The sequence below is a fragment of the Lissotriton vulgaris genome, chromosome 2_1 (assembly GCF_964263255.1).
Source record: "Lissotriton vulgaris chromosome 2_1, aLisVul1.2, whole genome shotgun sequence".
Lineage (NCBI taxonomy): Eukaryota > Metazoa > Chordata > Amphibia > Caudata > Salamandridae > Lissotriton > Lissotriton vulgaris.
The window spans coordinates 1,203,897,164-1,203,923,786 of NC_141687.1; the positions used below are offsets into that span (position 1 = coordinate 1,203,897,164).

A 26,623-nucleotide genomic window follows, 5' to 3' on the forward strand; every position below is an offset into this window, starting at 1 on the left:
GTTTCTTTTTAATATTTTACAACTGTAAAGGTAAACAATAGTGTGTAACACAAACACACAGCATTCTCCAGGCAGCATGCAATATAGCACAGGCAACTAATAACACCATGGTTGTATGGACCAGGCCTTGGCCAAATAACAGATTAGTCCTTTCTATAGCCAAGCGAGAGGAAGGTTTGGGTCAAAAGCTATAACAAGGACGTCCTGGGGCCAGTATCCCCAAATGTCGAACCAGGGTTGCATCCCCGCCATTGTAATTCTGAATAGTCTCATGCAGCGTCTCTAACACTGCCCCCAGATTTTAGAGTACTTTTGGGGACAGCCACGTGCCTGGTGATTACGTTTTTCTGCAAATGCACCAATCCATAGAACGCACCCGGCGGGTCATCCCTAGGGGCGCCCCACTACCCCAGAGCTGGACAATATCTCTTGTAGCCACAATCAGTGCAACATTGCATAATAATAGTACATATTTAGGAAGTGTTTTTGTCTTTCCATATCCAGAGGACTATGAGTTTTGGAGAGAGCCTCAGCGACTCTCTAAGGGACCTGGAAACCTTCTTTTGGACTCCAGACCAAAACCGCTGGATCTTTGGACATTCCCAGAAATTGTGGACGAGGGATCAAGGCAAATTATAGCCTCACACATAGGTGTCGGTGGCTACCTTTCCCATTTTGAACAGTCCCATTCTGGCAAAAAGAAAGGTTTTGAAGTGTGCTGAACCAAACAAGAGAATTGAACTGAAAGGTGTATATAAGGGGTTTCTGCTTCGCTAGAAAAGCCTTTTGTCTTGTTTATTTGGTTTTGGGTCAATTCCAAATAACATGTCAGTTTTTCCTCATGTGTGTGAAGATTATCTTAACATGGTTATTCCTGGGGGTTTGGAGATGATGTCTCTCTGTGTTGAGATATTTTTCATTTCACCATCTGCATTCTGAGGGCACATCTTAGATTTCCTCTCGTAGGGCAATCGTTCAGGACCATAATGTCCCTTTCAAGTAAATACATTTTATTAGCAAATTTGTCCATTTATGTTTGATTTTTCAGCTTGTCATCTTCCAAATGCCTAATTCTCACATCTGTCCCAGCAAATCTACTCACTAGCTCACGGATGCCCTTCCTCATAAGGATGATTTAGTTTTGCCTCATGCATGTGCTTGTTTTGGTGGACTGCAACAGGTCATTTAATGTTGTCAACCTTAGAAGAATAAGATTTCTAGAGTCCCCTTTACATTTAATAGACCATTCTGTGACAGGAGGCTACTGTTTAGAATATTTCTCTCCAGGCTTGACTTCCCTATTAACCTTTGTTTATTTCTCTTTGGACTCCATCATCTTTTCTTGAGTGATGGCTATGGAGTGACTTGAAGTCTAACATGACTTGTATACATTTTAGTTCAGATATTTCACCAGAGTAACTTATTTATGTTTCAAAGACTGACTTCTGTCTGATTAATTGATTGGTTGGTTGGGTATTTGGTCGGCAGAATATTCTAAAGTGCTGTACTGACCACTGATAATCTATAGCGCTGTAATGATGATTGCGCAACATTTGTTGAGGCCCGTGCATTGGTGGATTCCAACGGAGACTCTTTGATCAATAGTGCTCCTGCATTAACACAGTTGTGCAGCCATGGTAGCAATCATGGTTTTTATAATTGTAACCTAGTCATTTATGTTCCCTCATTATGTAACTGCACTTGATTTCGACAGCTTGACCACCTACTTATTTGGCTGTATGCCTGCTTTGCTTGCTTGCCTGCTTACGTGCAAGCCTATAGTAGCAAAGCCTGTGTCAGTAATCAAGGAAATGCAGATCGTGCATGTAATAACGAATCACAGCACAATTGGGGCAGGCACCATTCCGCAATGAGATGGGCAGCCTTAGTGAGCCACAGAAAATGCTGCCTAAAAATTGGGGGGATATGGACAAAGAGGTCATCAAATCCACCTCAAATTGTGGTACCACATCAAACTGGCAGACAAAGAGTTTTTGGAGCTTGCGCCATTGTGTAATTGGATTTGCAGCCTGAGTCAATATTGGAGACATTTGGTCAAAGCACACAAAAGTGGACAAATCACTCTTCAGTTTTGGAGGAGCGTACCACTAACACTGACATATTGCTGAATTGTCCCCACTTCAAATGTACTGTTACAATTGACACTCACAGGCTGCCAAATTCAATCTCAGCATTGTACTAAATAGTTAACAACACTGCATTTAGCAGCTGAGCAGTGTATTTAATTGATGTTTGCAGCTTTGCAAGTTTGGGCGGGCACTATTTGATGGTGAGTTTCCAATCTTAAATAGCGCTAGTTGAGTATTGTAAAATTACCTGCAGGTGCCCCTTGGCCTCGTCCCATTCATCATTAATTAGATGTTCCTACCTTACAAGACAGTTAAAAAGCAAGAAGAATGCTAAGTATAAGTCCTCCCATGGCTAAAAGATATAAAGGCTATAATTACCTAGCTTTTCTCCTGTTTTTTTCTGTCTCATAAGACAGGGACCAGGAAAAGGCAGACTCCGTTGGCCTTGGTCCGCCAATGAGTTTGGTGAATTTTTATGCTGCAGGTCAGCTTGGCAGACCTCAGAGGTGTTGGGTGCCTCTCCTGCTCTGCTGGGCTTGGCAGAGAGAGGCACAGGAGGATTTCTGGTGCGATCAGGGGATGCCAAGCGTCCTTCGGATCAGCCTTTCCTAAAGCAGTGGGGAGATTTATTCTGGGTAACTTTGCAGTGCAATCATGGGGGTTAGAAGTTTATGCAAGTGCAATGTTCAGTTTGTCTTGACTCAGTCGGGAGTAGGCATCTTAAGGCAGCAAGTCCAGGTAAATCTGCATAGCAGCTTTGTTACCAGTGGGATTGGGTTTTAGTATCTTCTTTAACAGGCAGATCACACCGCTTCTTGACTCATTTCCACTCTTAGAATTGCCAGAGTTAGAAATTCTGTTTGCCAAAGTCAAGAGCGGATCACCCAAAGACCCTGTTCCCCTACGAGCGCTCACGCAAGTAGCGGGGGTAGTTCTTCCGGTGATTTTAGATCTAGTTAACTCCTCACTTGCATCAGGAGTGGTCCCTCCAGCATAGAAGGAAGCAATGGTGAAGGCCTTGCTGAAGAAACCCTCCCTTGACCCATTGGTCCTGGGAAACTATCGTCCAATTTCACTCCTGCCTGGAATCAGCAAAATCACTGAAAAACACGTCAATGCAATATTTTCCTCCTTTTTAGAGACTCATAATCTCCTCCACCAAACCCAGACAGGTTTTTGCCCTCTTCAGGGAACAGAAACTGCCCTGATCTCGGTGGTGGAGGAAGCTAGGAAAGTAGTGGATTCGGGCGGCACTGCGGTAATCCTGCTGCTCGACCTCAGTGCAGCTTTTGACACTGACACCATCAGATCCTAATTCAAAGGCTTCACGATTTAGGTATCTCTGGATCTGCGTTGGCATGGTTTCAGTCGTTCCTTGAGAATAGGTCCTACCAAGTCTTTCACAATGAAGTTATCTCCAAGAGAACCCCTCTCTGCTGTGGAGTTTCTCAGGGCTCTTCATTGAGCCCTACTCCTTTTAGCGCCTACACTTGCACTCTAGCTGAGGCAGTTCTCCCTTTTGGAATTCATATCGTCACGTACGCTGACGATACGCAACTAGTGAATGGACTCAACACACCTAACAGTAACTTCCCTGATCCCTATAGGTGCCTCCAAGAGATAGCCTCTTTCGATGAGAGACTCCTTTTTGAAACTTAATGGGGACAAGAGTGAAATCATGGTCTTGGGAAACCGCTCGCCACTCAATGTGAAGGAGATTTGGCCCACCATCTTAGGTCCTGCCCCATCGCCTAAACCCCAGCTTAAGAGCTTGGGGTCTGGTTGGACCAGGACCTGTCCTTCAAATCTCAAGATAGGAAGACAGCCACCACTTGTTTTGGTATCCTTCAAACTGCCCGTAAAATTCTCCCTATCCTACCATTTGAATCTAGGAAAATCATGGTACAGGTCCTTGTCCTTTCCAGGTTGGACTATGCCAACGCAATATACCAGGGGTCCCCGCTGGCCACCATTGCCAGACTTCAAACTACCCAGAATTGGGCTGCCCGATTACTGTTGAATGTTCCCAAAATACAATCTGCCCGACCAGCTCTTAAGGCTCTACATTGGCTTCCTATCCAGGAGCGCATTAATTTTAAATCACTATGCATCGCCCATAAATCCTTCCATGACCTAGGCCCGCCCATCCTTAAGAACATTGTACAGCGGTATGAGCCTAATAGAACTCTCCGTTCCAAATCACTAATCCTGGCATCTGTCCCTAAAATTAAAAAAGCCAGAAGTGGAGGCCGACTATTCTCTCTTAATGCCGCTAAACTGTGGAACTCCCTTCCACTCCCTCTTCGGGACGAACCCAATCATCTTTCCTTCCGCAGATCTCTCAAGACGTGGCTATTCCCTTAAATCCTGCTGATCACCTGCCCTGGTTTCTACAAGCGCTGGGATGCCTTCGGGTAGCCATGCGCTATATAAATACTATTTCAATTCAATTCAATTCAATTCAATTGTGGATGGTTTTGGCAGCATTAGTCTGGATTCCTATCATGCGGAAACCCTCGTGTAAGAGGAGGCGTGATGCGTCATCTTCATGGAATTCTACTTCTTCCTCTCCCATGAAGTGGCATTCTGGGGGATCTGAGGAGTGGCAGAAACACTTAATTAGAGAGACTTTGTTGGAATTGTCTCCTTTTAAAAAGGTGCACAAGGAGTCTTTCAGAGCCCATTCCCCCATGTGCTCTGGTTAGGAGGAGGGTGTTCTTCGGCCAGAAGAAAAAAAGGCAAGTAAATACGGTATGAGATTTTGCCTGAATTATTGGGACATGTTACGGACAACATGGGTTTCTAGAAAGATGTTGTACCAGAGACCTCGTCTTCTAGATTATTGCCACATTCCAGAGTGCCTTTCTGTTGGATTTTCCAGTACACTCCTTCATTTTAGAGGTTCTAAAAAGGGAATGTTAAAACCCAGACAAAATATTTTTGCCACAATTCATGGCTAATTTGCATCCCCTTAAAGATATGCATATAAGTTTGCTGGATGCTGTGCCCATTGAGTCTTTTGTGGCAAGTCTGGTGGGCAGAACCTCCTTTATGGAGGATGCTATTATCAAAGACAGGAAGGATAGAAAAGGTGGGTTTTGGCCTCATAAATGTTCATTCAAGTTCTCACTTGGCCTTCAGGACAGGGATTTATGGTTCTTATGTATCTCAATCCTCCATAAATAGGTAGTTCAATGCATTAGATGTCTCCTCTGACTGATGCTCTTTATGGGATCACATTGAAAAACAAGTGGAATTTATGTCTGACATTTTTTTTTGATGTTGTACATGCTTCAACTTTGACTTGGGGTGCTTGTATAGCAACTAAATGAAACCATGTTTTGAAGGACTGGCAAACTGATGCTACACCAAAATCCTCTGCTTTAAGACTGCCTTTCCAGGGTTTGCAGCTGTTTGGTTTCCAGTTAGAAGAAAGATTCAATAAAATACTCCTCATCTTTTAAGCAGTCTGGCTCAAAAAAGTTGAATATCCAGAAGCGCCCTTACTTTCATCAGCCCTCTCGTCGTCAACAACAGCAACAATGTGCCCCTCAGAGAAAGTTCTATCCTAAGAAGAGTGAGGCAGAAGAAGCCTCAGTCTCCCCCATAGTGTTTCTGACTATATGAATGTTTCTTCAGGATTTGCAGTTGGAGGCAGACTTCTCCATTTCTATGCAGCATTGGAGGCATCTACTTCAAATGAATGGATTCTCTGCACAATCACATCCTACGGGCACAGGATGCCCATAGGGTGACAGTATGCGCTATACAAAAGCTAAAATCAATCAATCAAGGAGGGCTACAGGACTGAGTTTGTAACTTCCCCCATAGATTCTGAGGTAAGGCTGGCTCCATGTTCCAGGAGGAAGAAGAAGCAAATGGTTCTGGCTCAAGGGGTAGAGTCTCTTCTGGAGAAACAAGCGATAGTTCAGGTTCCTCTTGGGGAAAGGGGTCAATGGTCATACTCAATAATTTTTCTGGTGAAGAAATCATCGGGAGGATTTCTTATGATCCAAAATCTATAACCTATGAACAGGTTTGCGCAGACATTAGCCTTTTAAATGGAGAGTTTGCAGTAGGTGATTCTTCTACTAATCAAGAACCATTTCATGTGTATTTTGGATCTCCAGGACGAGTATTACCATGTGCTCATTCATACCCTCAATCAAAAGTGCCAGCGTTTTTGTTTTCAGAACCAGCATTTTCAGTTCTGAGTCCTGTCATTCGGCTTCAAGATGACTCCCTGAGAATAAACGCAGGTGTTGACTCCCCTCATTGCCTTGTTCGACCTTCAGGGTTTTTGCAATTATCCATATCTGGATGACTGGTTTCTCCATGCTCCAGCACTGTGCCAGTTATGTCAGGATCTTGGCGTAGTTTGTGAGGGTGTCTAGAGGTGTGGCTTTGTCCTCAATCTAAAAAAATACAGGGTGGTCCCATAATAGGATCTGATCTTCATTGGGGTCAGGTTTTGAACCCATCTCAACAAAGTCTTTCTTCCAGAATCCAGGTTGATGGAATTGCAGTCCCTGGTTGTCCAATTGTCCAGCAGCCAGTCCCTCCTGATGAGATGTTGGTTTTAACTCATGGGTCACATGGCAGTGGCCGTGTTCATGGTTCCATGGGCCAGGTTACATCTGTGGCCTTTTTACAGCTATCTCCATGCTTGGTGGCACACTCCTTTGAGTGGACTCAAGGTTCAAGTCCCAGTGACACAGGACATTTGGTATGAGCTTCTTGTTTTGATGGATGAATTCCTCTGATCTGGAAAAGGGAGTTTTCCTTCAACCAGACCCTCACAGAAGTATTGAAAAAGGATGCCAGCTCATTTGGTCGAAGGGCTACTTTAGAGGGGTGGTTACTTCAAGCCAGATGGTCCCTCAGGACAGCATCTGCTCCTCCAACTGGAGGAAGCTCATGGCTGTGTTTCAGGCTCTCCTGGGCTTTCTATAGTATACGGAAGGTTGCAATCTGGTGGTCCAGACGGACAATATGGTGGCAATGGCATAGCTCAACTACCAGGGGTGGTCCAGGTCCCAGTCCTTAAATCAGTTGCAGACCACCTGCTCCAGTGGGCTGAGTGTTACCTGGCGTTCCTTTGTGCAGTACACCTCAAGGGGGTGGAGAATGTAGAGAGGGATTCCCAGCAGAGTATTTCCTTCCTCAGAGGAAATGCCCCTAACCAAAAGAGTTTTTCTCCAGATTTGTGCTGGGTTTGGTTAGCTGAGTCTGGATCTGTTTGCTCCTGCCACAATGCTGAGGTTCCCTGTTTTTGTGCCAGAGTTCATCAGGTGGGGTCCTGAGAGTTAGATGCTTTGTTGACCCCCTGGCCTCAATCTCTTCTGTATGCTTTCCCCCCATATTCCACTGACTCCCAAGCTGCTAGCCAGGATGTTGAGGGAACAGAGGGAGTTAATTCCCTTTTGGTCTTGTCAGTCATGGTTTCCTCTTCTAAAGTCCCTGGCTGTTCAGGGTCTTTGATTTCTACCTCTGTTCCCCTCTCTTCTGTGGGGGTCTCATGTCCTCTTGCTTCCGAGCTCCGCCTCTTGGTGTGGAGGTTGAAAGGTGGAGGTTGCAGAACAAGAGATTGCCCAGTCATTTAGCTATTGCCATTTAGCAGTCAAGGAAGCCTTCTGCCTTGAAGTCTTATGTTAGGAACTGGGGCAGATTTCAGAGGTGGTGTTCCTTCTTGAATCTTTCTCCTGTGGACTAACCTTTGAACTACATTTTTCAGTTCTTTCGGGATGGTTTTGAGAACAAGCTTTCTGTGTCCACTCTGCATGCCCAATGGGCAGCTATTCGAGCTTTCAGATCTCCCTGGGGTAATCTTGACAATTCTGAGGATTTGGTGGTTTGTTTGTTGAAAGGTTTCTCCATTTCCCGGCCTTTTATGTGTCCGTTATACCCATGGTGGGACTTGCCATTGGTCCTTATGGCACTTGTTTTGCATCCTTTTGAGCCTCTTGATACTGTGAATGTTAAGGTACTGACAATGAAGGTTGCCTTTCTTGTCGCCATCACTTCCGCTAGGCACTTTGGGGAAGTGGGTGCATTGTTAGTGAAGGTGCCCTTTTTTTCCTTCTGTGGTGATGGTGTCGTGCCACTCCTGGACCATCTTTTTTGCAAAAGATTTCCTCTCAATTTCATAGGACTCATGAGATTGTTTTACCTGCGTTACTTAGGGCTATGATTCTGTGAGGGCATTTTAGTAGCAGGCATATGTGAAGAGGGCTCTTTGGGTGTATGTGAAGAGGTCCAAATCCTTTTGTTGTTCTGATTTACTGTTTGTTTCATTTGGTTCTTGAAATATAGAGGAAAAGGATTCTTTGTTGTCCATCAGTCATTGGATTAAACAGATTATTTCCTTGGTTATTCTTTATCAGGTTCTCTGCCTCCCGAAAGGGTTCAGGGGCATTTTACTAGATGGTTGAATCAAGGCAGCCGAGCCTAGCCCGTAGCCTACCCTGGATCTGCCAGAGCAGTAGATTAGCCAGACAAACCCATATTTGAGATGGTAGAAAGAATTAAAGAGTGAAGCAACAAAGTCAACTAACACCATTGACGATTGTTTGGGTTGCAGGACATTGAGACACACTCTTTAATAGATGTTTTCTTTGCTTGTTGTTACTTTATTACTGTCATAAAATAAGACACAGTTTAAATGCTCTCCTCTGGATCTGGACGGATGAATCAAGAAACTGGGTGTTTCCCAATGAGAACTAGCAAACCCACAGTTCCTGCTATGTTAAGTGATTAAGAATAGGAAACGCATAGTAAAATGGCTGAAACGTGCGACTACTAAGTGAATTATTCAGGATTGTTTTTTAGATCTGAAACATAGTGAGGGATTGTTATGATAAGAGATACTAAAAAACATATGTAATTCATGACATTCATAATTTCGGGCAAGATTTCTGAAAATAGCATAATAATCCTTAGTTTATTGTAAAATGAAATATTTAGATCACTTCCCTATCTTATTTTTGTTAGAATTGCCTGTATGAATTATTTTAATTTGTATAAACGCATATCTACAAAATAAATCGTTCGCCACAAATGACCAAGGAAGAACATTTATTGTAGATAATTTTCGGATTATGAGATTTGTCACAGTGAGAAACCCTCACCAGATTCTATGTTTGCTGTAATGAATAGCACATTACTTAGCGGTTTCATAACATTCATCTTTGTTACTCTAGATCTTTTATTGTTTAAGCGGAAAGCAGATATTTGCAAACAAAATGGAGAAGTCTTGTGGGGGGCAGGCAAACCATGGATAGGCAAAAATGAGAGACAATGAGAGAGCTTTGAGAAACACAAACAGTAAAGACCATGGAGAAAGTGAAATACATTGATCTAGTTAGAGAAACAAACAAGATAAGGCATCAGAAACAAAGAGGGTAATGAGAACAACCAGAAACAGGAGAGACTAAAAGAAATAGACGAAAAGGGGCAGGAGGAAAGAATTACAGAACAAGAGAAATGAAAGGGATAACTAGAAAACGAGAGAAAATATTGTTGTTTCACCTATGCATTGGGGTCGTTGGTAGCCTGCTGGAAGTCTATGTTTCACCGGCACTCCCCAAATACTTAACTAAACACTCTTGAAATGACATAGTTTAATTGCTGAAGCTAACTCTCACCTGATAGCTTTTCCGTTGTTCAAGGTTTCCAGTTTCAGCTTCTTCATTAGAGCCATTAACTGAAATTAATTAATTTCCAGAATTAGTAAATTGTTCATTGCAGACATTGTGAATTAGGCACCTTGTGGAGGCAGCCTATAAAGCAAAGAACCCTCGTTTTACAGACTTGTTCTCGAAGGCGCTGCCTCTTTCTAATTTTCTTGGATTTCACATCTCTAAGTTAAGCACTATGGGCCATATGTATCAACAAACCCTTTTGCGATTCCTAAATAGCGAATTTTAAGGAATCGCTATTTAGGAATCGCAAAATGGTATGTATGAAGAAAATCGCAATTTTTTAGCGATTCCTTAACCTTCCTTATTTGCGAATTCGCATTTTGCGAATTCGCAATTAAGGAATAATTCCCAATGCATTCCTATGGGCCAGGAGGCCCATAGGAATGATTGCGAAATAATTCTCAAATTGCGAATTCGCAATTTGCTAATCGCAATTTGAGAATTATTTCAAGGGTGCAGGGGTGTCTCAAAGACACCCTGCCGCACCCCTTAAATGTACATGTGTGTGCATATGGCGCCCATACATGCCCTATGGGCATGTGTGTGCATCACATGCCACCTTAAAAAATGCCAAATTGTGCATTTTTTGAAGAAATCGCAAGTTACCATCAACTACAAGGTAGTGGTAATTTGCGAATTCTTAACCATAATTCGCAACTCAGAAATGCTACATACATAGCATTTAAGGAATCGCAAAATTGTGATTCCTTAAATGCTATGGCAAAATAAGGAATCGCAAAACTTTGCTATTCCTTATTTTGCGAATGTTTCATACATCCTAAAACATGCAAAAAGGCCGTTTGCGATTCGCAAAGGCCGAAATTCTGCGAATTTCGGTCTTTGCGATTCACAAAAGGCTTGATACATATGGCCCTATGTCCTAGTTTGGTGATATTACAATAGGATGTGGACGTGCCGATTGGATGCACTGTCAGGTCTGTTCTTGGCCCTTGGTGACACAAAGGCAGTTAGGAAAATCTTGTGGCAAGTATTGCAGTTGCCCTTAGAAACACAGGAATCCAGTTTGTGTGCAAGCTCACTCAATTGCCAAGTACAATTTGGAACAGTCTAGGCTTACCCATGGACAGTGGTATGTGTATGAACATCTAGTTCAGGCAGCAGGTGTCACCCGTGATGGAGCATGATTTTTGTAAATAAAATCGGCTCAATGAAATTCGCCCAAAAGAGTGAATTAACATGAAATTAATAAAACGGATTATTATTAACACATGAAAACATAGTGTACAACGTGATGATGTGTAAGGGAAAACTCGATAAATGTTTCCCTAGGTAATGAAAATAACGTAATGAGAAACTATTTAAATGTTAGTTGAGAAACGTAGATGATTAGTATTTATTGAATAATGAGGATTATCCTATCTGTCTAATTGAATGTGGTTTATCCCTCCTAAAATGCAGAGACACGACAAACATAGAAGAAAAGCTTTTATTCTTCGTAAAAGACTTTATCAATCTTTTAGAAATAATTCTCTCTTTTGCTCGAATAATGTAGACCTTTGAAAATGTTAGAGGATGTGCTTCCATGCTCCTGTCCTTCAAAAGTTTCAAGTGTTTCCTTAGAGTGCAGATATTAGTCTATTTCTGAAAGAACTTTTTAGGTTTTTCCTTTCTAGTTGAGAGATGAGGTAGTTCTACTGTAATTGTTTCAACATTTATATACTTATGTAACAAAGACTTTCTTTTCCTTCCTCGGAAACTGATGTAATGTAGTTAAGACAATAGTCGTTTTGAAATATCTGTGAGCTAAAACTCCCCATGCGAAATGACCAATGAGGATGCGAGGAGAGGAGAGAAAATTAAACATTTATTGGAGATAAGAGTGTGATGTATTATAAAAGCTACTGTGAGGAAATGTTCACCGGCTCGTTCACAAGATCGGTGACCTATCCCTGCGTTCGTGGTATGCCGAATGCCATGCTGATCCTGTTACTCTGGCTTGTGTGATTTCCTGCAATTCCTAAAGACTTTCCTTAATGGCTTTGCACATCATCGGCTGGTGAGGCTACTTTTGCTATACCCTTTCGGCCAGGGGGTTAGATGTTCAGACTAAATGCACACTGTGCATTTGTAATTCTAGGTTCGTATGAGAAACTGATAATCTTGCATTTTTGTCTTTGCAATTATTTTTTCTCTCTCCCTCTGGCTCCTCTATACCTTTTTGTTGATGTATTTTAATATGAGTTGTTTCTTATTGTGAACTTATCCTGTAACACTGGATCTGAGTGATGACATTCTAATCCATGTACTTGTGTTTGACTTTTCATGTAATGAAATAGTAATAAGAAATAATAAGATAAGAATTAGTGTTTTTCTTTATTCATGGGTATAATGAATTATCTGACATGGTTTTGATTAATACTAATGTTTAGCCTATTTCTTCATTGTAGGTCCACATGAGGGAATAGCAATCCGTAGATCATTATTTAGTCCCTTTTAGCTCTACCAAAGATCCATCGGAGGACCTTTGATATTGCTAACTGTGTGATAATGACTTTAGAGTTACCTTTCCAATAGTTATGGGACATAAGATAATAATAAAAAAATTAAGCCCAAGCAGTTTTAGTCTTTGGTTAAAAAATATATCACTATCATGAAAGCATGCTCGATTCTTAAATTGATGGTATTAATGAGACTGCTGAAAGCAATATCCTTGTTGATTTATATCTCTGTGTGTCTATGCAAGGTTATAAGAGGTTGTGTGAGCAGGCTAATCTCAGTTAACATTCCAAAGCACCTGCACCATAACATAGTTTATCAACTTCGAGGTACATTATGCTGACGGACTCTTAACTCGGCTAAACAAGAATATAAAAGTGCGCTAGCAATATATAAAAAAGCCATCAGTACACAAAAGAATCTGTTCTTCACTGGTCGAATTGAGCACGCACAGAACTCAGCTAGGATGCTATTTCAAGTGGTGAACTCTCTGTCCAATCCTCCAGTTGGATCTACAATAGAGAATTCGCCGGAATTTTGTACCGCACTAGCCACATTTTTTACCACTAAGGTAATGGATATTTATTCCACTTTCTCCAAAGAGCTGGCAGGAAGAACCGCTGATTTAACCATTCAACCAGCACTGAAGTATCCTTCCCTTACTCAGTTTCAGTCAGCTACCGAAGATCAGGTCCACGTACTTGTTGGCAAGATTAAATCAGGCTCTCCATTGGACCCATGCCCTCCGACCATAATGAACCAACTACACAATGTTGTTACCCAGCCGCTGACCAACATATGCAATTCCATCTTCAAAACCGGTGTCTATCCACAGACCTGGAAGAAGGCTATTGTTAAACCTTTGATTAAGAAGCCTTCCTTAGACCCTACCATCACCTCCAACTACAGGCCTATTGCCTGCCTTCCCTTCCCTGCCAAAATAGTAGAGGCAATAATGAATAAACAGCTCTCCGAGTTTATTGAACAACATAAGCTCCTAGATGATACTCAGTTCGGGTTCCGGAAGGAACACGGAACTGAGACAGCACTGGTAAAAGCCTCGGATGAAATTCGAGAGATCATGGATTCAGGAGGCGCAGCAGTGCTTATCTTGTTGGCCCTGTCTGCTGCTTTTGACACGGTCGACCACGTCATCTTGGTCGACCGTGTCGCAACCCTTGGAATTAGTCATCTGGCTAAAGATCTTATAGCCTCTTTCCTAGTCAATCGCAAACAGGCAGTTGAATTGGGCAACTCCTATTCGCCCACTTCTGAACTGCTCTGTGGGGTCCCTCAAGGATCCTCGCTAAGTCCCACGCTTTTTAATATCTACGTTGCGGACTTGGCGAGGGTCATTAAATCTCATGGGATGCGATTGACTACCTACGCGGATGACACCCAACTTGTGTTGGCAGTACACAAGAACGGTCCAGTGGTAGCAGCTAAGTTTCAGGAGGGGCTACTGGATGTACAATCATGGATGCACAGTAACTGCCTGAAACTTAATGCAGAGAAAACCGAAGTTATGACCTTCGGTAAGATCTCCCCCGAATGGTCCTCAACATGGTGGCCCAGTCAGATGGGCTCCCCCCCGGTTCCTGTTGTTAAGGTTAGGAATTTGGGAGTTATCTTCGATAACAAGTTATCATTTGGTTACCATGTAAATAAGGTGGTCTCTGCTGCATTCTTCGTGCTGAAGAAAATAAAAAAACTCATGCCATACCTGCCTGCCTCGGCAGGGAAAACACTCATCACCACCTTAGTGTTTTCGAAGCTGGATTATGGAAACGCCCTCTTCCTTGGTACAAACAAATACATTCTGAATAAACTACAGTCTGTGCAAAATATGGCAGCACGGATCCTACTTAATATTCCCTGGCGACACTCCACTTCAGTAGCCATACGCCATCTACACTGGCTAAGGGTGGAGAGCAGAATCAAATTTAAGGCTCTCTGTATCGCCTATAAGGCCATCCATCAGACTAGACCGAAGTTCCTAAAGGAAGCTTTTCAGGTATACATACCTGGAAAGGATTTAGGATCAGCGGCAAGCTGTCTATTGCATGTCCCCCGCACAAGAACGGCCACATGGGGAGACAGAAGTTTCCTGGTAGCAACCCCCAGATTGTGGAACACACTCCCCTTGCACATTAAAACAGCACCAACACTCATTGCCTTTCGCAAGGCCTTGAAGACATGGCCATTCAACCAATAAGTTCAGGCCCTGAATTTTGTGCATCCCAGAATATCTCACTGCGCCTAGACACCCTAGGGTATTAGTTGCGCATTAAAAATTCCATAAATAAATAAATAAATAAAATTAATGGACCTAATGCAGTTCCAACTGTAACAGCCTCCAATGGCTCCCTGTCCAAGACACAACAAAGTTTGTTGTACCTATCAAAACCTTGCCACAGTTGCAACCATTTCCTCCAACAGTACACCCGGTTCATTCCTTTTTGTGGCATCAATCTTTATTAGTTTATTTCAGAAACAATTCCGTTGTGATTTCATTGCTTGCAGTATATCTTCAAACATACACTAACTAATAGAGACCATGGAATGAAATAATCAATGACAATGTACTGCATCAGTATTTGGAATGTTATTATTGACATTCAACACCCACACTCTACAATCCAAACATTCAATGATACTCACATTCCTAAAGTTATGGACTCTGTGTATATCCTCTTCTCACGCAAAAACCTCTTACTCGCCAACTTCTCGATCCGTCTCCTGTTCTATATTTTCCTACTTGTTGTACATATTTTTCCAAGTGTTATTCGGTCTCTGCCTATATACACACACATATGGGTGTAGTTCCCATTATGCAGGTATCCGTTTTTATATAAACTGGAGCATATTTACGCCTTCACTTTTAAAACAGGTCTGCACTAAATGTAACTTCCCTTATATTTGATATACTTATCAGTTCACATTCCTTCCATATCATCTCAAAATCAGTCCTGCATTGGTTTCTGGGTCCTATATTAGTTATCATAGTCCTGTGTATAATTCTTATGAATTATTTTAAGTTATTCTTATACTCCGGTGAGTTACAAGCTTCCTTCTGGCAATTTATTGTGTTATGCATTGGTTTTATGTTATTTATCACTCTCTGTGGATTTTATTTTTATTTTTTTATTTTTTTATTGGCATTTAGTATTAGTGACAGTTAGGCAGATACATATACAACAAGTGCATGAATCTTTTTTAGAAACATGACCTGCTACCCAAATAGTAGACAGTATCCATTTTTTGGTATATATCCATTCGGGCCAATTACGTGTTGGCAGACAAATAGAACAGTTATAATACACAATATAGCCATACAGCACATCATCTTGGGTGTACCACAAGGCTGTACACTGCCGTTATACAGCAGTTAGCCTATTACAAATTCGCAATGGAGGTGACTTGGCCTCAGTCGAACAGGGTGTCTATTGGGTAGCCTACAGTGTATGCCTCATTTAAGTGACCTTGTAAGAAAAAAAACCAGTAAACTAGTGCAGGGCGGCCATGACAAACACCTTATTAAAAAATAGTCAAGGTAGGATCAGTGTAAGGAGCATGTGGGGACCGCAGTTTGCTGATCATATGTGTGTGAGAGCTCAGGGGGGCAGGCATCGCTCGCATTTCATTCCACCCGTAGGGTGTGTTGGACTCCTATGACTGTGTGCTTTCATCTGTCTGCATCTCTAATATCCCTCACGCCTCCAGCCAAGTCCCATTTGGGGTGTGGATTCCATATTTGCTCAAATCTATAATATATATTATCTTTTCACATGAGGTTAGAACGGAGACGAGAGAGCAGGAGACAGGTAAGTAATGCATTTGCATAACTAACAGGAGGAGTTCACTGAGCTACCTGTGAATAAACACATGTTATTACTATTCACACAGCACTATGGGTTTCAGACATTGATGTTTAGTTGTTCCAGGTCACAAGTGACCTTGAGGACAAGGACCAGGACAAAGACAAAAACCAGGCCCAGGAAGACCTAATCTATGAGCCTCAGTGTTACCACTGCAGAGGGGACCAGGTCCAAATAGACAATGAAGAAAGGGACAAGTGAAAACAGGACTAGGGGCACCAGGACCAGTGTGAGAAGGATCAGGAGGATGTGGGACACGGGTATCTGTCCCCTGTGGGCAATGGTACAAAGAAATAGAAGTACCAGGTGTAGAAGGAAAGAAGGCTCTGGGCCATAACAATCAGGAGGGCTAAGCATGAGTACACAGACCAGGACCAGAGGAATGAGGACAACTTGGACCAGAAGTAGCAGCCCAGGGTAGACAGAACAAAGAGGACCACTACCAGAGACCAGTGAAAATAAGGACCGAAAGGAGGGCCAATATCAGAGATCATACCAAGGAGGATCAAGGGGCCAGAAGTGAATGGACTGGGAGAACTAGGACCAGAAATGTCAAGCATGACCTGGAGACCCTAGACTACAATGGCCAGGATACATATAAAGTTCAGGCCCAGTGGGACCAGGATCAGAAGGTTCATTAGGGTCAGACTTAGGGGATCCCAAATCAGGGTGACAAGGAGAACATGAATCACGGTGACCCCAACAATATATTAACTCAGATGACTATTGCCAGAAGGATGAGTAAGGCCAGGGGACCATTACTAGGAGGACCATGATAGAATGTATCAGGATGAGATGCACAAAAACAAGGTGGAACAGCAAACAAGAAGAACAGAAGGACTAGTAGAACTAGGATGGGGCAGGAGGACCATGAATCTACGGGGGTTAGGGAAACCAAGGCAAGTGGGGCCAGCACCAGAAGATCTGATAAATAAGCACCAGGCAAAGGAGAAACAGAACTAAGACCAGGACTACATGGACCAGGCGAACCAGGAGTAGCAGGATTAGGAGCAAGCAAACCAGAGGACTTGAAAAACCAGTGGAGCTGGACAAGGATGACTGTTGGATAAAAATCACGATGAAGGAGATGAGAAAAGGTCCAGGACTGTGCACTTGTTAAATAGGAGACCCAGGATACAAAGGACTAGGTGCAGGAATACATGGTAATGACAACCAGACAGACCAGGAAGTACAGGGCCAGGTATTTCAAAGGCTAGCATGAACCGGAGGGCAAGGAACTTTGACAGGATAGGATGATCTGTGGTGAGCAAGGACAAGCTATTGCAAAACCATGAGGGCATGGAGCAAGAAGACTAAGGTAATCAGGACCAGATTGACAATGACTATGAAGATCAGGACCTGGAAGGGCAATGGCCAGTAATACTAGGATAAGTAGCACAGGGACTATAAAGAACAAGAGCACCCAGAAGCCCAGAACAAGGACGACTGGATGACCTAAAAGGATCATGATCAGGAGGACCAGAAACAGGCACAAGAGGGCCAAGACAATTGGGACCTAGGGGGGCGGGTAAAGGATTGTCAAGTGGGGCAGAGCAATCATTACAGGTTGCAGAACCACGGTGAGGAGGATCAGATGTAAGAAGCCCAACCAGGATCTGGAAGATAATGGGCACTGGACAGTAGTAGTCAAGAGGATCAGGTCCAAAATGCCGAGGTTCAGGTGAACCCAAACAAGGAGAACCTCGATCAAGAGGACCTGGATCAAGGCTGGAACCAATCCTGGAGGACCAGGACAATGCAAACAAGGAGGACAAACATTGAGAGGGTCAGGACACAAGAGATTAGATGGACTAGGACCTCTGGTACCAGGGCTAGGAGTTTCATGGTGATGAGAACCATGGCACGGTGACCAGGGCAAAAAGGACCAGAAAGGAACAGAGCCAGATTGGTCAAGATTGCAGGAACCAAGAAGGACACGGATCGCCAAATAGCATGGTTTATGAACACAACCCAATAGGACAAGAAGGACTATGACAAAGTCGATCAAGACCCTAGGATGGCTGGTGGACTAGGTCCATGAGAAGTAGGCGTAGGAGAAACTAAACTATAAGGATCAGGACCAAAAGAATCTGGGCCAATGGGCACATAGTTTTGGGAAGGATAGGACTATGAAAAACAAAAATAGCACGACTGTGGCTAGGAGAGACCAGGGACACAGGGCGGTGAGACCAGGGACACCGACAATAAGAGCCAAAATGAAAAGCTTTAAGAGGATCAGGAAATGAAGGCAGAGGGGGGCCAGTAAGGGGATTAGGACCTGGAGTACCACCACCAGGAGGACCAAAATAAGGAGGAAAAGGAGCATCAGGGTCAAGGTCATCAGTACTGGGAGGATGGCACCTTGGAGGTTAAGGCTACAGGGCTAGGAACAAGATGGTTAAGAGGATGAGAACTGAATGGCCAGGCCCAGGAGGAGCATGAATAATTGGTGTAAAAGCACAAGGAGCATGAGGACCTGGACCAGATCTTGGAAGACTAGGAAGAATAGGAGCATGCAAATTATGGCCTATAGGGCTAGTAGGCCAAAATATGCTAGGAAGAATAGGGAGGCCAGTACCAAGGATGCCAGGTACCCTATTAGGCAAAGGACGCACTTTTCCTGTTTGCGCCCGGGGCACCTTAAATCAGGTGGACCCAATCCTGGAGGACCAGGACAATGCAAACAAGGAGGACAAACATTGAGAGGGTCAGGACACGAGAGATTAGATGGACTAGGACCTCTGGTACCAGGGCTAGGAGTTTCATGGTGATGGGAACCATGGCACGGTGACCAGGGCAAAAAGGACCAGAAAGGAACAGAGCCAGATTGGTCAAGATTGCAGGAACCAAGAAGGACACGGATCGCCAAATAGCATGGTTTATGAACACAACCCAATAGGACAAGAAGGACTATGACAAAGTCGATCAAGACCCTAGGATGGCTGGTGGACTAGGTACATGAGAAGTAGGCGTAGGAGAAACTAAACTATAAGGATCAGGACCAAAAGAATCTGGGCCAATGGGCGCATAGTTTTGGGAAGGATATGACTATGAAAAACAAAAATAGCACGACTGTGGCTAGGAGAGACCGGGGACACAGGGCGGTGAGACCAGGGACACCGACAATAAGAGCCAAAATGAAAAGCTTTAAGAGGATCAGGAAATGAAGGCAGAGGGGGGCCAGTAAGGGGATTAGGACCTGGAGTACCACGACCAGGAGGACCAAGGTAAGGAGGAAAAGGAGCATCAGGGTCAAGGTCATCAGTACTGGGAGGATGGCACCTTGGAGGTCAAGGCCACAGGGCTAGGAACAAGATGGCTAAGAGGATGAGAACTGAATGGCCAGGCCCAGGAGGAGCATGAATAATTGGTGTAAAAGCACAAGGAGCATGAGGACCTGGACCAGATCTTGGAAGACTAGGAAGAATAGGAGCATGCGAATTATGGCCTATAGGGCTAGTAGGCCAAAATATGCTAAGAAGATTAGGGAGGCCAGTACCAAGGATGCCAGGTACCCTATTAGGCAAAGGACGCACTTTTCCTGTTTGCGCCCGGGGCACCTTAAATCAGGTGTGCCGGTTGCAAACAGGGAAAGTGCACCCTATTACATGGAATGCGCTGCCCCCACCGCAGAGCATTCAGGTGAAAGGCAGCAACCCACCTGCACTTTTAAAGGGGATTAGAGAGTGACTTCAGCCGCCTGCAAGGGGATATTTGGGGGGGCCAAGGGACCCCCCTTCCCCGCTCCTGAGGGCTGTAATCATGGGGCGCACTGACAGTGCACCTCAGACAGCATTTTTGCCTCTGCGCCTGCTTCTATATTACAGCGCTGATGCAGAGGCAAATGAATTCCCTCATTTGCTTGGGGCCATGTCCCCATGAATATGAGGAATACCATCAAAAGATAGCACTGGTGCTTTATGTGCTACAGCAATATCAGTATTACAGAAGCGGTCGCACAAGCGTCTGTGGCCCCTTCTGTAATACCAAATGCCTGAGAGACGTGCAAAATGGTCGAAAATACCCGTTAAATCCCCTGGGCACTTCCATAATATGGCCCCAGGAGGAAGATAGGAAGTAGCCCCAGGACCAGAGCAAGTAGAATTAGGCAAATCAGCACCAGCAGGAATAGTGCTAGGAGTACAGGAGTACAATGACCATAGGAACAGGGCTCAGAGTACCACATGAATCTGAAATACCAGAAGCTGGTGAGGATGATCAAGAGGGCCAAAACAGACAGAGTGAGGCAGACTAAGGGGACTGGACCTGGATGCCCAGGATGACCGGGACCAAAATGATGATGCTCAGAAGGACCCAGACAAAGAGAACCAGAACCAAGAGTACCAGACCATTGGGAGCAATGCCAGAAGGATTATGAGGACAAGGCACAAAGCCAGGAGAACCAGAATGATCCAAAGCAGAAAGACAGGGGCTAAGAGAGCACAGGCCTAAGAGGACCAGAACAAGAGATACCAGGTGGACCGGGGACACTAGCAGGATTAGGAACTGATGTAATAGAATTCGGTTGAGTAGGGAGGTGAGAAAGATCAGAATGGCCAGGTCAAGGGGACAACAGTCAAGAGGATCAGTAAGAAGAGGAAGAGCTAACAGGCGTGGGCCTGGAAAAAACAGGATGGCCATTAGAACCATAATCAAGGTGATTAGGCATAGAAAAACCCAAACAATGAGGACCACAAACAAAAGGTCTGGTGAGGAAGAATAGGAGAACAGGACCTGTAGAATAAGAAGGAGATGACCAGGCAAACAAAGCTAACAGGACAAGAGCTAAGAGAACCAGGACAAGAAGGGCCAATTTGACCACAACCAATTGGAAAAGGAATGTCAGGTCACAGATGCACAGGACAGGGGTATCAGGACCTGGCATACCAGGGCAAGGAGGACAAGGACAAAGAGGAAATGGAGGACCAGGACAAGGAAGATCAGTGTTAAAGTGACCCTTTCTGCAGGGTCATCCCCAAACCTTTTCCTTAACCCTCTTGTTTTATTAATTTGTTTCTGTTGGATTTTAGGACTCTGTGCACTTTACCACTGCTAACCAGTGCTAGAGTGCTCGAGCCCTCTCCTTGAAACATAGTAAAACTGGCTTACACCCAACTGGCACATATAATTTACTTGTACGTCTTTATTACACTGCCACTGCATATACTGAGGGCATGTAAATAAAATGCTACTAGTGGGCCTGTAGAATTCCTTACGTCACCCACTTAAGAAGCCTTTTAAAACATTTATCAGGCCTGCCATTGTGGTCTGTGTGTGCACTTTTAAGCTGCCATTTAGATCTGCAAAAGAAACCTTTTGCCAGCTCTAAACCTTCCTTTTTATTTTATTTATTTTTATTTATTCATCTTATAAAGCGCACTATCACCTTGCAGGCCTCCTGGCGCTGATGGCTCAAAAAGGCAGGAGGATGTATCAAGACATGGTCAGGCATCTAGGTCTTAGGGAACAGCCAGGTTTTTACACTTTTTCTGAATGGAAGGAGCTCCCTAATTTGTCTGATCTCCCAAGGGAGTCTAGTCCACAGTTTGGCCGCTGCCACCCCAAAAGATCTACCCCCTGACCCAGCTTTCCTGAACCTTGGTACCGTCACCAGTCTCGCCGATGAAGAGCGGAGCAATCTTGTTGGGGTGTACCAGTCAAAATCTTTTTGCATCAGCGCAGGTCCTATCCCATGGAGGGCTTTAAAAACAAGGCAGAGAGACTTAAATTGCACTCTCTGTCTCAAAGGGAGCCAGTGAAGCTCTGCCAGAGCTGCAGACGTGGAAGACCTTCTAGGCAACCCAAAGACTAACTTGGCTGCAGCTGACTGGATCCTTTGTAACCTGTCCAGCATAAAATTAGGGGAGTCAAGCAGAAGGGCATTACAATAGTCAAGCCTACTGAGAATCGTACACCTTGCCACTTGTGCACGTGCCTGAGAAGGTAAAAGCGGAAAGATTTTCCGAAGGGACCTAATGATTGCAAAACAGCAAGCTGTCGTTTTCGTGACCTGAGCTTCCATAGTAAGTTTGTTGTCAAGCCTGATGCCCAGATTGCGGACAGTTTTCACTGGCCGAACTGCGGTCGAAGTTCCAGGGGGCCAGAAATTGCAAGGAAGGGGATGAGGGATCCTATTCACGGCGCAAAAGAGCACCTCGGTTTTTCCTGCATTGAATTGTAGGTAGTTGTTCTGTAACCAATGGGCCGTGTCCCGCAAGCAGTTATGAAACACCTCCACTGGTGTCGAGTCCTCTCCCTCAAAGGAGAGGATCAGCTGTGTGTCATCTGCATAATTTATGATGTTAATATTATGTGATTTGATGACCGCAATCAGAGGTTTTATGTAAATGTTGAATATGATAGGGCTAATTGATAAGTCCTGAGGAACACCGTGTGGCACGCTGGAGAATGCAGATTGAAAAGGGGGTGGGACACCGCCTGCTGTCTATCCTGCAGAAAAGACTGAAACCAACGTAAAGCGCAACCTTTCACCCCAGCCTCACTCAATCTTCTCAGCAGGATTTCATGGTTACCCGTATCAAAGGCGTCAGACAGGTCGAGCAGGATCAGTGCTGCTGCCTGTCCCCTATCTGCCCGCCTTTGAAACTCATCCATAATGGTCACCAGGGCTGTCTTGGTCCCTTGAGCCGCCCGAAATCCAAATTGTACCTCCTCCAGTAGTTTGTTCTGTTCCAGGTGCTTAGAAAGAGTGATGCTAACCACACGTTCAACAATTTTAGCTGGGAATGGCAGCAAGGAAATAGGCCTATAGTTTTTTGAACACTCAGGATCAAGGGATGGCTTCTTCAACAAAGGGGACACCAAGGCTTGCTTCCAATAAGAGGGGACTATACCACTAACTAACGACTGGTTTCAGATCAGGCGAAGAGTAGGAAACAATTCTTCCTCATACTCCTCCCAAATCTTGTGTGGAACCGGGTCCATGGGTGAGCCAGAGGAGGTACCCTGTGCCAGTCTGCTGAAGTCCCCTGCCGTTAAAGACAGGAACTCAGATAGTTGTTCGGTGAACTGACAAACGGGGCCACACCCTCCGAAACACTCCCCACAGAGGCAGGAGAACTCCTGGCCTCAGAGACAGTATTTCAGACTGCTTGCTGGCCACTCTCAAGGTCCTCAATAATCAGCTGGATCTTTTCTCAGGAAAACCTAGCCAGGTTCTTACAGAGTTCTTGAGAGGGAGATACTGAATTCTTAGAGGAGTCAGGATTGATGAGGTTATTCAGAATATTTAAAATGCTTCTAGAGCTGTTTGAGGCATTACAAATTAAGGAAGAGAAGTAGTCGGCTTTAGATCTTCTAATCTCATTCTTATAGTCCAAGGTTTTAAGCTTCCACAACATCCTATCTGTCTCCTTGTAGCCACACCTCCATCTCCTCTCAGCCTGTTTACACGCTAATTTCAGATTTTTTTATGCATCATTAAACCAAGGGGCAGAAATTCTGCCCTTACAACTGTGTTTTTTCAGGGGGGCACAATAATCCAAGGCCAAGGTGATCTTTAGACGCAGTGAGGTATAATTCTCCTCAACTTGCTTGTCCAGAGGGAAACAGTCTCCGACCTGAACACCGAGTCAGAAGTCCTCAGCCGTGTCAGAGCCTTCCAGTCTCTCCATAGGTATTCCGTCGTAGGACGCGAAACCTGAGTCTGAGAGGTCTTAAGTTTAACAAAAAATTTAATTAAAGAAGGATCCGTCCAATCCATAGACAGAGTTTCACCAATGTGCAGAAGATGGGGTTCAGAGAAAATTAAATCAAGGAGATGCCCAGCCTTATGGGTGGCCTCAACGACCTGCTGGAAAAGGCCAAGGCCTTCGCATGAGTGGAGTAAGTTGAAAAAACCAGAGTCAAGAGAACCATTTAACCACAGATTAAAGTCCCCCAAAATTACTAATTTATGGTGAGTGGCTGCCATATTAGTGAGGGTATCTAACAGTGATTGTTGCTGCTGAACACTAAAAGCCCCGGGAGGCCTATAGCAGATGATCCCTGCAAAAATGAGCCCAGAATCATTCTTTATGGTCAAACCGAGTAATTCCAGTCCATTGACCACATCCATATCAATGGTCCCTATCTTCCAGGTAGCTTTGTAGATTACTCCAACCCCACCTCCCCTCCCATTTGGTCTGGGAAGGTGGTGGATTTTAAAACCTGGTGGACAAGCCCAACCAGGATCAACCTCACAGTCAGGGCGAGTCCAAGTTTCTGTCATAAACAGAACATCGAGCTTGGGTGCTTCTAGCAACATCTGAATTTCCACGCTATGTTTTGGCAGAGACCTCACATTGAGGAGCCCACACGTTAGAAGACATTTAACAAGGAAGTCTTAATACATATAAGTCACTCTATGGTGACAGCCAGAGGGCAGGGTGCAGCGTATTTTAAACTTTGGATATGTACCTTTAATTTTTACATGTCCATGTAGTTAAAATCTCTTGAATATGTTTTTTACTTCTACAAGGCCTACCTTTCCCATAGGATAACATTGGGTTACCTTATTACATATAAAAAGTGAAAGGTTTAAGATGGAAGGAATTTCAAGTTTGGTCTCTAAAGAATTGTAATTTTAAACCCTCTTTAATGGTAAAGTTGGATTTTATATCACAATTCAGAAAATGCCATTTGTAGAAAGTTAGAATGTTACTGTCCCAACCTTTTGATGCCTGCAGCCTGTATCCTGGGTCACATGACTGGGTGTAGCTTGCAGTTGGTCTTTATGTATTGCTTCCAGAAGTGAGACGAAGTGGGAATAGGTGTTGGAATGATGGCCTTCTGTGACTTAATAAGGTGATGGAGCTGTCACCTACCACACTTGCACATCACAAAGATCCTGCCTCAAAACACTCACAAAGGAGTTCACACTAGTTTTGTGTGCCCCCAGACAAGCGTGGGCCAGGATGGAGGGGTAGGAAATTCCAGACACCTCTGTAGTGGGAGAACTCTAGAAGTTTCTCGCACCATAAAGTGGGCACCAGGTACAAATAGTGGATCCTCTGACCCACCTCTTAAGTACACATCTGGACATGTGGAAGACTCAGAAGAAGGATTGCTGTGCTACTCTGTTGCAAGAAGGACTGTCACTCTGCTATCCACCTGCCTAAGTAAGAAGGACTGGACCTGCATCTTGAGCCCAGGACCACCAGAGTGTCTCCAAGAGTTAGTTTTGTTGACCTCCACATCTGGGCTCTGCCTGCTGTGAACCCTGCCCCTCCCAAGTTGTGCTACCCTAAGCCTCTACCCTTGGAGGTAGGCCTGGAGATGCTGTGCCAGCTCAGCTGTGGACTTTTAGGCATAACTCACACAGGATGATGCATCTCCTTGCAGCTCAGCATGAGAACTGTCACTGCACAATACATCCCTCCACGCAAGACCTCACAGCTCCTCAGAACTGCTGTTGCAAGATGCAGGACCTCACATTGCAACCCCGCAATTCCCTGGAGCTGCCAATGCCTGATGCATCCTCGATGCAGGACCTCAAATCGCTTCCTTGCAGCTCCCAGGAATCACTGCTGCAGTGCATCTTCCACACAAGACCTTGCATCACAGCCCTCAGCTCATCGGAACTGCTGCTGTGTGATACATCCTCACTCTGGGAACTCGCTAACGCTCCACAATCAGGATTTAATGTACTTTGTTCAACAGGCCCAACTTGGTTCTTGTATCCGGCCTGCGCTTCATTGCAGACTGCCTGAGCTTGTGACTTTGTCCTGGTCTGGAGCAACCAGATACCACAGTTGGCGTTTGGGCTTTTCAGTGCTATTTCTACTTAAATCTTTTTGGGTTGGATTTTCACTTTATTACTGTTGCTGTGCTGCATAAATACTTAACACATTGCCTCTAAGTTAAGCCTGAATATTTTTGTTCCAAGCTACCAGAGTGTTAATCATAGGTTAGTTTGGGGTTTCCTTGTCTAGTAACCTTCCATGAACTGTGGTTGCTGCTTGAGTAGGGTTTCACCCACCTCAACTAGTAACCCAGTTTCCTACAGCCAGGATGACCAAGCCGGATGGCTAAGAACAGGATGACCTGAATAAGGAGCGTTAAGTCTAAGTGGAAAATTAGTGTTCACACAGATTGTCAGGAGTAGCAGGACCAGGGCCAAAGAGTATGACAACAAGCTGGAGGAGGACCAGGAGAACTAGTCATGCTAGGAACAGGTGGACTAGGGCTATGACGACCAGGGACCAGATTGGAAGGATTAGGTGGACTTGGAGAAGACGAATAAGCAGGAACAGGGCTAGAAGGCCCATCAGGGTCATAACCAAGGGGACCAGAACCTGAATTACCAAGTGGAGCAGGAGAACCAGGAACTGGGTTATCAGGACAAAGCTGCTGAAGGTCAGGGGACTAGGACAACCATAGCCACAAGGAGCGATGGGACCAGGCCAGGACCAAGATGAACAATCTTAGCCTAAGAGGACCTAATGAGGAGGGTCAGGACCAGTCAACACAGTACAAGGTGGAACACGAACCAGGGTAA

At 44.4% G+C, this 26,623-nt stretch overlaps 1 protein-coding gene across 1 annotated transcript in view; it reads right to left on the minus strand.

The window, feature by feature from the left end:
• LOC147732395 (otoancorin-like) overlaps positions 1–26,623 on the minus strand; it is a 759,538-nt gene that overhangs the window by 339,550 nt on the left and 393,365 nt on the right. The window contains exon 12 of the mRNA XM_086956929.1: positions 9,734–9,792. Coding sequence (XP_086813055.1) covers positions 9,734–9,792 — 59 coding nt within the window. The remainder of the gene's footprint in view (positions 1–9,733; positions 9,793–26,623) is intronic.